Genomic DNA, 12,958 nt, shown 5'->3' with positions numbered 1-12,958 from the left:
AGGTCTGTGAGAGCCAGAGATTTTCCTTGTTTGAGGTGACCAAATACTTATTTTCCACCCTGATTTACGAATAAGTTCTTTACAAATCCTACCATGTGGATTCATGGATTTTTTTTCACATTCTGTCTCTCACAGTTGAAGTGTACCTCTGGTGCAAATTACTAATAATATTAATAATAATAATACATTTTATTTAAATAGCGCCTTTCAAAGCACCCAAGGACACTGTACAACAGATAAAAACTGGAAATATACACAATGATAAAAATAGAAGATAAAATTACTGACCTCTGTCATCATTTTAAGTGGGGGAACTTGCACAATCGGTGGCTGACTAAATACTTTTTTTGCCCCACTGTACCTGCTGTTACCAGAAAGCATGTATGAAATCTCACCTACTATATAAAGTAAACTAAAAGAAAAAAGGGAGAGAAACCACAAAAAAGGCACGTGAAACATCGGGAATGTTTAGAAATGTTTTTATTGAGAATGAAAAGAAAAGCACAGAAACACCCATTTCAGCAAGCTTATGGTAAATCAAACAAATTAGTTCTCCCTTTTTGTTTTCTTATAAAACATTTACATCTAACAGTTCCCAACTGTAGAAACACATGGCCTACTTATAAAACACCCACAGTACATCAGTGATACATGACCGAACTACCGGAGCAACCTTATCTGGCACGGATGCGGCCCCTGCTGATTTACTCCGATGTTGTTTCTGAATACTAAACCTTCCCCTCAGGTATTAGGCGCTGTTGTTCTCATACCAGAACACTTGCTTTCAGGTCAGTTAACTGTGTTGGAAAAATCTCAGATACATTCAAAATGATGATTAAAACTTTTGACGTTCTCCACTATCATAAACTCCATGACAAGCAGACTGCACATTATGGAATCACAGGACTAATTAATGCATTTAACAAGTGACTAAAGCACAAATCAAAGCCAGCTAGTAGACAGTTGAGATACGGTAAGTAGCGGGATGGTGATATATTGTTTTCAACATTGTCATGAAATGTAGTACTTTGGGTTTGACATGTTTGACTCATGCAGAAGTGCTAATACTGCAGGACTTTTACCATGTGACCACATGTTACACTGAGCCATAAAAGCAAATTCCCACTAAAGATGCTCTTGATAGCTGGCAATAAAAACATTTTGCAGCCATCATGGGATGTCTTAAGTGTATTTGTTATTGAGCCCTTTCAAAATATTGAGACTACTCAGCTTTGAGTAGTCTTCTTAAATTCATTTGAAAAAATTTTCTTGGTGTTTCGTTTAATCCTGGCTGTTCAAAGAATCGATCGGGTGTTCATAAGCTTGTCACTTAAATCAGATTATCAGATTATTTTTGTAAATCAAAGAAGTTATGCCTGCGATTTGAAGATAGTAATGAGAGCTTAAATTTGTATGGTTTAGTTTAGTTAGAGGAGAAAGGATATAACTCCCTTTCAAGGGATTGATTTTTGTATATGACGATCTAGAGGATTATCACTAAGAATACATGTATCACCATCTACAAACCGCTGCCACTCCCCTCCACGTCTTCCACTTCCACCGAGCGCTTACGCAGCACGGAGTTTCCCATTCTGGGCTGCACGGGCAGCTTGGCCTGGCAAGGGGCCCGGTACTGAGGCAAGCCGGTCTTGGTGGTATCCAGCTCCTCCGGGTCGTCTTGCTGGGCTCTGAGAGCGGCGATCACGTCCTTGTCCGAGGGGCTGAGAGTCAGGCAGCCGCAGGGACGAACGCCTTCGACATCCACTCCGATTTCTCCGGCCTCTCCAACCTCCTCCGGCTCATCCTCGACCGTCATGAAGGCATCACCCCACAGGCTTTCGCAGAGATCTCTGCCGTGCTGGTACATCTGTAGGTGTGCAGAACACAAAATTTATGCAGATTATTTTTCTCTGCCATCCACAGAGATACAACCTTGACTTTTAGTGCCAGCATTCAGAATTCAGCTTTAATACCAAATATTAGAAAACAAAAAGCAAGTGTTTTATTACATCTTTATCATTTCTGCTGGTACCCTCACACAAACCACAGAGAAGCTTTATACTGCCTCTCTGCACTCACCTCCAACAGAACTGAGGTTTCATCCTGTTAAAAGGGAGTTTTTACTTCCCACTTTTGCTAATTGTTTGCTCATTTGATTGTTGGGGTTTTTCCCTTTACATCTGTAGGTTCTTTACCTTACAATAGAAAGCTCCTTGAGGCAACTGCTGTGATGTAGCACTACATAAATGGTAGGCACAAAAAGTCGGTACCTTACAGTTACAAGACTGAAAACACCCATGTGGACGTGCAGACCTTTTAATTAAAAAAATAAAATAAAATAATGAAAAGGGGAAAATGTTAACTAGATACCACCGCAAAGCATAAGGCGATTATTTTTTTCTATTCACAGTTTTCTGTAATGTTTAAATATTCAGATTCAGCACAATCTACTAATGCCCAGATTTGCATAAATTTCCATAACAGAAATCTGAACACTGGGTAGAGCTGGCTTCAGAGTTAGCGGTTCTTCATTTTGCTGGCACATTACACAAAGTTTTTCTTTTTCTTTTTTTTCCCACTGATGGGATTTTGTACATTTTTTTTTTATGTAAATCAGAGGAACAAGGCGAAAAATCATTTGTTCTGCATGGTTTTAAGATTAAAAGAGTCTGATTTATAGAATAAATTAAACCCTTCAGCATACAAACAGTGCTTTAAAAAAAGATCTACAAAAATATATATTTTACTTTTTTAAAAAAAAAAGGAAACTATTATTAGAAGGCAAAAATACGAAATGACAGACAACCTCCTTTTGAATAAATTAAATTATGTATTTCTTGTATTATATGTAATGTTTTATTTAATTTGATTAAAGCATTTAAAGACTAGCTTGAATAAAATCCTAGGGGAAAATGTAACATTTAACTCTTTAACATGTATTATATTTGAAGCCTCTACATCATCAGTGTGACTTTTAAATTGCACAAAATTCCAGGTATAACAAACATGATACAATTAAAATTAAATAATGCAAATTTATGTTTTTTGGTTGTTCTTTTTTTAATTTGTCAGAAGGTTCAATAAACACTCCCACTTTAAAAAAAAAAAAAAAGATTCTGGCAATTATTTCAGGGTTCAGACTTTACAGGGTTAAACAAACATCCAAATGTGCATTTTTGGACACATTTTCTTAAAAACAATCTCACGTGTCTCGTATACAAAAATGCACCAGCACATTTAAAAGCAAAATGTTTTTTGCCTTAATGCAACTAACAGTTTCAGCTGCTATTAAATACATGTATCGAAGTAAAACCTACAACTTACCACTGAACAGTAGTGTACAAGTATTACCATAGTAACTGTTAGAGTCATGCTCAGTATTTAAAAGTGAAGCTATGAATCCTTCATCTTGCCCAGGTATGCTTGGAAAGGAAAGCTGTGTATTCTCTTACACAGCTTTTTGCTTTTCCTCCTAATTTTCTAATTATATGTCAGACCTGCAGAATTATGTTACTCTTAACTCTTTCCCCCCTTAAAAAACGACCTCCCCATGTGCCCTTAATGATGACATTTGACACCTCAATATATGCCAAGAAACATGAATTGACGACCAAAGGTGAGCTTTAAAAGCAGAAATCGCTAACGTCTGATACACACCCATTTTTTCCTGAAAGCAGGCCTGAAATGTGATAAAAGATGCTCGGTTCAGAAAAGAATAACAAAGGTTAACTGTTGTTCAAATAAAACAGAATATATTGCAAACACAGCATTTCATATGTAGCCCAGCAGCACAGCAGCGATCGTGGCTCAATAGTTGGGTGTTCGTCATGTAATTGGAAGGTTGCCGGTTCGAGCCCCGGCTTGGACAGTCTCGGTCGTTGTGTCCTTAGGTAAGACACTTCACCTACCGCCTACTGGTGTTGGCCAGAGGGGCCGATGGCACGATATGGCAGCCTCGCTTCTGTCAGTCTGCCCCAGAGCAGCTGTGGCTACAACTGTAGCTTGCCTCCACCAGTGTATGAATGTGAGAGTGAATGAATAATGGGATTGTAAAGCGCTTTGAGGGTCCCGAAAAGCGCTATATAAATGCAATCCATTATTATTATTAACGAGCAAGCAAAATTTCAGATTCTGGGATTTAATCTTGCAAAAGATGTATGATAAAGGGCATATGTTACACTATTTATGTGAAAGTGTAAAATCCATTAACTGAAGCATTATTGTTACACGCTGCTGCTGTGTAACATTAGCATTTATTGACTTTTCCATCTCAGAGCAGCACTGGCCTTGAACAAAGCACCTGTTCCAGGTGTAAGAGGGGAGCTGCAGGCGCCGGGCAGCTGCTCTCACAGGCTGCTTTTGTCTGCCTCTCCTGCCTCCCTTCACCTACACCAGCCTTGAAAGACACGACCTTGAAAAGCTCGCACTTGTATCTGAAAGAATTCATCTCGGTGCCACCTTTGCAGTCCCCGACAAGCCGCGCAGAGCAGAATCTGAAAAGTTTGCTGGCAGCACCTTTTGTGTCTCCGTCTGACAGAAAATTCATTACAGCACTCTCTGTCTTTATAAAGTTATACTCTGAGGGGAAAGTCTAGTTACTGCTGACATTAGCACCAGAGTTTCTGGGGCGTGAAAAGAGGGGGGGAAAAAAAGGAAAAAGGCGCTCCTCTTCTAATAAGACACAAATACGGATTAAAGGGGGGATACTGCACAAGTAACACCAAATCACAATTCAACATTTAAGCCGTTTAGCTGTAAATGGTTTATGCCTACAAGCTTAGAAATAGTTAGGAAAGCAAATTAGCAAAGTTTCAGTTGCGCGCACACACACACACTCGCTTTTCTGTGTTTAAGCTCTCGATCTCTCTCCCCAGTGACAGCCTCATAACCAGTCATTAAGATGTGCTGCCAAGTAACCATCACCTACTCTTGTACCCCTCCCACCTCCACCGCCCCTTGCTTTTTGCTGCACTCACTGTTTGTACATCTCTCCCCTGTTTCTCTGTAGCACACCCCCACCCAAACGTCTGCTTCCTTTCATCCTCCTGTCTGTTGGGGGATTAAGACTGAGTCACGCAGAGTGCTCAGAGAAGAAGAAAAAAAAAAGTAATATGTTTACCGTGTTGGAAGGACAAACAGGATGATGGCTATTTCTCGCCACTACAAGCTCTCTGTCTGACACTTAGGTCTTATCGCAGCAACCCTATAACACATACAAAGGTATACACACACACACACACACACACACACACTTCCACTATTCCTCAGGCGGACGTGGTTTGCTGCCAAAGCTAATTCAGTATGAGCACGAGTGGCTTTAGATGACATGGTGTGATCAAATAAGTGAGATACAGAAATTTCCTGGGGCTCTGCGCTGTCCTCTTTGCCCTTATTTAATTCTGCCCTTCACCATCCGAAACCGAACACATTACACCTGATGTGCAAAAAAAGAAAAAAAAAAAAAAGCAACAGAAGAAATTATTTTAGCTTTCAGTCATGATCAGAATGAGTTTTTTGACTAAACCAATAAAAACTAATCTCAGTATATGAATGACTGAAGAAATGAAATTTGGAATAATACTATTAGAATCTGTGATCAAATTATTCATAGCATAGTACAATGACAGTTGTAATGTCCATTATTTGAAAGGATAGTACTTTTAAATCAGGGATGTCAAACTCATTTTACAATGTGAGCCACTTTGATCTTAAGAGGGCCGGACCAGTGAGAAACTCGCCTTTCTGTCTGTGTAAATAAGTTTCACTGGACATATCTAACATGAGAAGAAAAGTGCACAAAGAAGAGCAGTTTCAACACTACATCTCACGTTTTTGTGTGTCATAAAGAAATGCTGCTGTAGCAATTTAAGAAATCTGTTAGCATGACTTTTTGGGCTGAAATTGTAAGAAATACGGGGTAAAATTACACAAAAGGGTCTTGTAGCTCATTGGACAGAATTTTCTGTAATTTAAGAAAATACCCGCCCCCTTTTCTTGCAAGTAACTGTTTATCTATTGGTTAATACTTTGGTGCAGTATGAGGTCTTCATCATTCGAAAAACTATGAAAATACTGTTTCCAAACATTTTCCAAAACCGTCCAGTGGGGCAAACTGGTGTCTTTACCAGATTTTGGCTCTCGGGCCTTATTTTTGACACTCCTGCTTTAGATCTAAGCTGCTAAATGACAATACGATAATTTGAATTAATGACATCATGACAAATGTGGATGATTGGAAGAAAAAGCGACAAAGAATTACATTTGTTTTTAAGGCTGACTTAGCATTACTGTATTGTACTTAATTACTTTAGGTAGACTTAAGAATGGGAACACAGGTTAGATGGAGCCATGAGACAGGCAGATAAAATGATGATGGAAACACCACCACTTTTATAGAAAAGCAACTATGATGAACAACGACTAAATTCCTCAAACAACATGTCATTTTCCCTTTGTTTTTAGATGAAAAATCTGAGCCAGGGTTGATTCTTATTTTTCAATGACAGAACACTAGACCAGAAGAAAAAAAAAATCCTAACTGCTGTGTAGGTTTGTGGTTTCTCGTTTTCCAATTTTTCAGGGCCACAAACTTACAAAGCAATGCAGTGAATGGAAGATGCAATATTTCTGCTATTACTAAATGGCTATTATTCAGCTTTTTTGGCCATGTTCACATAAGAACCTTGTATGAATATTGCAAAATAAAGTATTACTACTATTTAATTATACAGGTAATTTAATAGGACACAGGTCCAGCTAAATTTGCTACCATTTCTTCCCTTTTATCCAAGCTAAGCTTCTACTGGTATCTTTGAAATCTATAGCATTTCCCCCCAATCCCTACAAACCATTAGTTCACTATATCTTATCGACAGATGCTGTTGTTGTTGTTCAAGCACAGACGTTCTGTGCTGTTCTTTGTAGACATAACCTCATTCCCACTGCATCAGGAGCAGGGAAAAAAAAAGTGTCTAATGCTGAGATAAATCAGACCTTGGCTGGCAAATAATGTAACCAATGAGTACAAAAAGAGAGCGAGACAGTGAGCGTGCCAGAGGGATTTTTGCATGCAAAGGATGTGTCTGCGGGTGCTTATGCATGCTTTTAAAAGTATCCGCTTGTCTCTATGCAAATCGACATCTACTGCTTTCAGCTTTTACAAATAATAACTGTATGGGTGTGTGTTTATCCAGCAGACACCCACGTGCACCAACATTGGGTGGAGTGGAGCTGAGAGTGTTTTAGTGTGATGTCTGAGCGGCTGCTTGTGTGCAGCAGGTCTGAGGTGAAATCTCCCATCTCTGCTGGCTGAGGAGGAAAACACAAAGTGTTACCGTTTTGACCTCCAAAAACAGGAGGCAGCCACTTGTTTGTGGCCCCTGTAAAGAGGGCTAGTTTGCTTGAATGCACTGAATGCGTACCGACGAGCTGTCTGAAACACTCTGTTTTGAGAGCTGCTTAAATTTATTGGAAGTATTTTTTGCACCATTAGTGTTGCCCTACATTAAAATGGGCCAATAAAAGCACAGAAAACACACCGTGACAGAGACACACTCAAACACTCCCCAAACGTCTCTTTTTGCTTTTACTCTCTTCTCACAAATGTGTAATTTCCAATAATCATCTAATATCCCCCAGACAGCCTTAATAGGCCTGGCGGCTGTGTGCTCATCTGTCACTGTGGTCCTCTCGCTCTCTCTCCCTGTGCTTGTTTGAGATAAATGCGAGTGAAATCAAGAGAAAGCACACTCTCGGATATATTAAGATATATGAGTGGTGTGTGGTGTATACCTACTTATTTTCTAGCAGGCTTTGCATATATTCACATCTAAATCCCCTCTGATGCACAACAGACATCCTGACATTGGAGAGTGCAGAAACAGGTAGAAGTGCTATTTTTTCCCCTTCTAAGTATAGCAAAGGCATGATATCCCTGTCTGATGTTGGGAAGCCAATCAGAGGACCCAGGAAGTATTTGCTTCTCTTCAGATAGTCAGAGAAAAAAAAAAAAAAAAAAAAAAATCAATGGAGAACAGTCAAGTTTCACTTTAAAACAAGTTGAGCTAACAGCGACAAACTCTGGCTTATGCTAAAAACTACAGTACTTTATTGTATACTCCCAACCTTCAACAAGTCACTGCAGATGACCCCACCTCCTCGAGCCTGGTTCGGCCAGAGATTTCTTCCTGTTAAAAGGGAGTTTTTCCTTCCCACTGTCTCCAAGTGCTTGCTCATAGGGGGTCGCCTGGAGTTTTCTCTGCATTACTGATGTGACTATTATTGTGTTTGGTGTTATATGTATAATTTCATTGAAATTGAATAGATGTGCAAAGTGAGAGAACAGATGTCTGATTTTCATGTGTATCAAAGGAGGAGAAGTTTGACATTGTAGAGAAGGGGAATGTGAGCCCATAAGATCCACCCACCTACTATTTAAACATTTTTATTATGAGGAGGAGCCAATCAGAAGAAAGCTTGCCTGAAAGATGTGAGAGGAGTTAAAACGACTTGTTTCTTGCAGTAGATGGACTAAGAGATTGCACCAAGGTTGAAGATGGAACAGATATTTTTCTGAATTATGAAATAGGTGAGAGTCCAAAAATAAAAATAAAAATGTGAGAAAAAAAAAAAAAAAAAAAAAAAACAGGTCCCTTTATGTGTATATTTACTTCTTCATGCACCACTGCACCATTGGACATGGTCTATAGATAGAGTGTCATTGCCTGTGAAGCGTGAGTCATTTTGCTGCTGGTCTCAGCTGCGCACACCAGCACCCGTTTGTCACTCTTTTTCAATCACCCAGCTGGCCTCTGCCCACTGAAGCAGGGCCCAGCCTTTTCACACTTCAGCCAAAATGAAATTTATTTTATTTATTGATTATTCTCTGCAAGAAAATCTAGTAGACTAATCAGTTTTATTATCCATTTTCTATTAGTTGCCATGTAACCAAAAAAACCCAGTCTAAAGACAAAAATAGCTTTAGGTTCAATATATCCGGTTAACTTGTTAATCTTGCTTAAAGCCTACCTGCTGATACTGAACACAGTTTCCAGTGCAGTTCTGTCCCCTGGGGTCTCTGGCCCAGTTACGGGCACAAGTCAAATCCATCCTGCAGGCATCAAACCTGAAAGAACAAATGTGAATGTTGAAAAATGTAAATGACAAAACAAACAATTACTCTTTTATTTAAATGATTTCTCTTGAGATTTATTTTTTATTTTTTACCTGAGCTAGATAAATTTAACAAAAACCAATAAAAAAAAATAACATCTTAGCGACTTTCTTTCGGAGCTTAAAATGAAAAGATTTCACTTTCATGCTAAATATAAAGTTACCAGCAGCTTCTTACATAAGCTGAGTATTAAGACTGGAAATAGCGCATCGTAAGCTTGTTAATCCTTATGTTGTTTGTCTAATGTTCACAAAAATCCAGTGTGAAAGCGACAAGCGGTGTTTTAATGAGCTGTTAGACTCTAGGATCTATAAGTTTCTGGAGTATCTTTCTGAACTTATATATATTTTTCAAATGTACTTGAATAAAGCCACATTTTCTAGTGTCTGTGCTAAGCTAACAAGCTTCTAGTAGCATCATTCATCCTAAGCCAACTCTTAACAGAAAAGGCAAAAAGAATATTTTCCAAAATGTTAAGTAATTTTTAAGTATTTTTGCAGAGAGCAGCCCTTTAATTCTTTACAACACTCTTACACTTATCTTTCCAGTGTTGTCTCATTTTTTCTTTCTTTCTTTCTTTCTTTTTTTTTTCTTACATAGGACCCATGAAATGAAGCTGTTTGTGTTAGGCTTTGTGTGTTTGCCACCTTCTTAAAAAATAAAAAAAATAAAACATACAGTTTTATTGGACACTCTATCTTAGCACAGTATGCTGTTGTCCAAGATAGGGATCCCTTCGCTGACAGGGGATTTAGACTTTAGTTTGTTTGGTAACGTGCTTGGCAGCCTCACCAATCACGGCAGAAGCTATGGCAGAGAGGAACAGCCTGGATGTATGAGCTGCGCTGAGGATGAGGCCAGCGAGCAGCGTCAGGGGAGCAGCGGTAAAAACACAGCACGCGCTTCAGGAAGCCTTCACACCTGGGAAGACACAAGAGGTCATGTTTGTTACTGACCAGCGAAGTCTGTATTAAACTTGGAACAGCCGGTCACAAGACAGGTCAAGAAAACAACGTTAAATAAGATGGGGAGTACGAGCAGTTGATTAGTATCATTGCTGCTGTTGATCCCTTAAGTATGTTTGCCCAGCTTTGGTTAATGCTACTTAAATGCCTCTTTCAATTTGACCTACTTGATCATGTGTTTGCTGTTGCTGTCTGTAAACTGGCAGCCTCTTTGTCTAAGGTGCCGTTTGTTATTTCAGAAAATCCATCCTTATTGGCTCCACTAACACACTAAAATTCTGTACTGACTACATGCACAGGCCCTTACTGTTAACGATAGATTATACAGAGCCAATGAAGAACTAGATCAAACACAAAGCCATTAAATGTGAAATAAGCTAATAAAAGCAAGCACTAGTGATTTTAAGCTAATATGTAGCAATAAAAACAACTATAATATTGACTTATTTTACATATTATCTCTCGGCTTAAACAGCTCATGTTCAAACTTGTCATTTCTAGTTGTATTTCTGGACACCTGATGACTTTAAATTCAGTAGTGACTCTCTTTTAGGTCAATTTTTGGTCTCCACCAGTCATTAATTGGTGGTTTTTAGCTTTTTCCTGACAACAGCAGTCTGATGAGACTGAAAATACTGATAAAAATACAAATGGATAACTGAAGCAGTAAAATATCACCATTAAGAGGCAACAACGGGCTAAAACAGCAGATGAATAAAATATTGAGGACACTAGAAGGGTGGTTAAGGCTTACTCAGGGCTGAGGGACCCACACTTGTCCCAGGGTTCATTCTGATTATTGGCAGAAGGAACATGAGAGATGTCCTGGATTTGTTCTTGTGTGCAGCAGCTATCTGTAGCAGCAACAAGAGAGAAACACATCAACGTGGGCCTGTTCTTAGATTTAATTTGAGATTTAATTTGTTCTCCAACATCTCCAAGATTTACAGACTATGAAAATGAGATCACTCACTGTCTGCATACAGAGAGCACTCCGTCAGGTGTGGCTCCGGGCTGGGCGTGGCCTTGTGTTTACCATCTTGAAGACACACCCCCTCCGAGCGGGTCCCGCCAATCAGGGCGGCCGCCAAAACCACGCAAATTAATAGCGAAGAGGATGAGGTGAGGTCCATCTCTGTAGATACAAACACATGAACAAGAGTGTTCAGCATAGAAAAAAAACAACACACACACACACACAGTCCCGAATCATTACAAAAACAGAACTAAATGGTTTGCACTACGTCAAATAATAATAACAATAATAACTGAAAGGTTTGCTAGAGGGGTGGGAATCAAACATAATGGATGCAAAAGGCTGCAATTAAATCTGTTCCATCCACCCACAGAGTCAGTCTTATGGCATACGCTGAGTTACAGAGTATAAGTGAGATACCAGCGCCGGCTGTTTAGCTCCATGTTGAGCTCTCTGTGTGGTGACCTAGTATAGACAGGGTGAGCCTAATTAGTTGGAACTAAGGCACTGTGCTGACATGGCTGACATGCGTAGTCGTTTAATCTGACAGGCTTGCGGTCGATGTGTTGCCTACATGACGCGATCAAACAAATCTGCTGAACGCGGGGACATGGCCCCGAGCAGGTGGCCCCGACTTTACGCATGAGAGAGCCGCTGAAAATATAATGTAGAAATAACCTTTTTCTCTCCTTTACAGCTTTTCAGAATTTTTTTTCTGTCGGTTATTAAGAAGGAAACAAAGCACACGTGAAGGCTTCAAAACTACAACTAAAAGTCTACGCAGATCATTTTAATGCTCCAAAAAGCTGCGAGTCAAAGATTTTAAAGCGCAGTTATGGGGAAAGGGGGGTGGGGTCGCGGGCTCATTAGTGAGTTTATAGACAGGAGAAGACAAACCCCATCTGCTACAAAATATCCATCCAACATCGCGCGAACAGGTAGGCTAAGAGGTGTGACCCTCTGTGCTCTGTGTGGATATTCTTCTTCTAAATTGTACCTCAAGATTACAAAAACCCGGTGGAGCTTAGTCTCTCCGCACATCCATGTGGGTTTTACCTGTAGGCGGGAATAAATGCGGCTCCGTCCGGATTAGTTTGATTGTGTTCGCGGGTCTCCTCGTTGTGTTGCTGTGGCTCCAGTCACCGCCGTGCGCGCTGCTCGGTGCTTCGGTCTCCTCTTCTCGGTCTCTGCGTCTGTGTACTGGCTCTGATCTCTGCCGCCCGGGGGCCCACTGCTCGCCACTTTGTCACCGGTTTATATGAAGGACGTTTCAGTCCCGTCCAGCAGGCAACTCACCCCCTCCCTGCTCTGCCCCATTCTGGGAAGCCCTCTCTCTCTCTCTCTCTCTCTCTCTCTCTCTCTCCATCCCTCCCTCCGTTGCATGCGCGCACGCACACACACACAGAAAAGACCGGACTCCCTCTTTGTTAATCTCCCAATAGGATGTTTACCAAATCCTCCTTGTTATCAGCTTTCCTTCTACCCTTCCGAGTAATGCCTTTGGTTGGAAAAACGGGAGAAATGAAATGTCATGAAAACACGCGAGCGTTCAACTTAACTGCCCTTCATTTTTACAGGCTCAATCGCAGGTGGTGCTGAGTCACACCTGTCCTCCATATTCACATACACACAGTGAGGTCAGGACTTCTTTTTTTTTTTCAGATAACAGGGTCAGAGGAGGGTACAGCTGAGATTTAATACTGCATGATATGCTGAGGACAGTGAACACAAATCTCTGCGGGAACAAAACACCGTGAACTCACCGCGAAGCTGCTGCGCACTGCAAACTCAAAGGCAGAGTTTAGTGCACCTTATTTTTCTCTTGTGTTTTAGAGGATGCATGTG

General features: G+C 40.2%; 1 protein-coding gene across 1 annotated transcript; it reads right to left on the bottom strand.

Annotated features, from left to right (window-relative positions):
• Positions 1 to 463: 463 nt before the first annotated feature.
• rtbdn (retbindin) lies at positions 464 to 12,430 on the bottom strand. The gene is made up of 6 exons (XM_082531013.1): positions 12,170 to 12,430; positions 11,111 to 11,272; positions 10,892 to 10,991; positions 9,965 to 10,093; positions 9,028 to 9,124; positions 464 to 1,867 (listed from the first exon to the last, which is right to left on the bottom strand). The coding sequence occupies exons 2-6, from the start codon at positions 11,268 to 11,270 to the stop codon at positions 1,520 to 1,522; spliced, it is 834 nt and encodes a 277-aa protein (XP_082387139.1). The 5' UTR covers positions 11,271 to 11,272; positions 12,170 to 12,430; the 3' UTR covers positions 464 to 1,519.
• Between the last annotated feature and the right edge of the window lie 528 nt (positions 12,431 to 12,958).

Source organism: Aulonocara stuartgranti, assembly GCF_965226115.1.
Source record: "Aulonocara stuartgranti genome assembly, chromosome: 4".
NCBI classification, from domain to species: Eukaryota; Metazoa; Chordata; class Actinopteri; order Cichliformes; family Cichlidae; genus Aulonocara; species Aulonocara stuartgranti.
The sequence above is the reverse complement of the archived record's forward strand: the minus strand, read 5'-3'. Positions and strand labels throughout refer to the sequence as shown.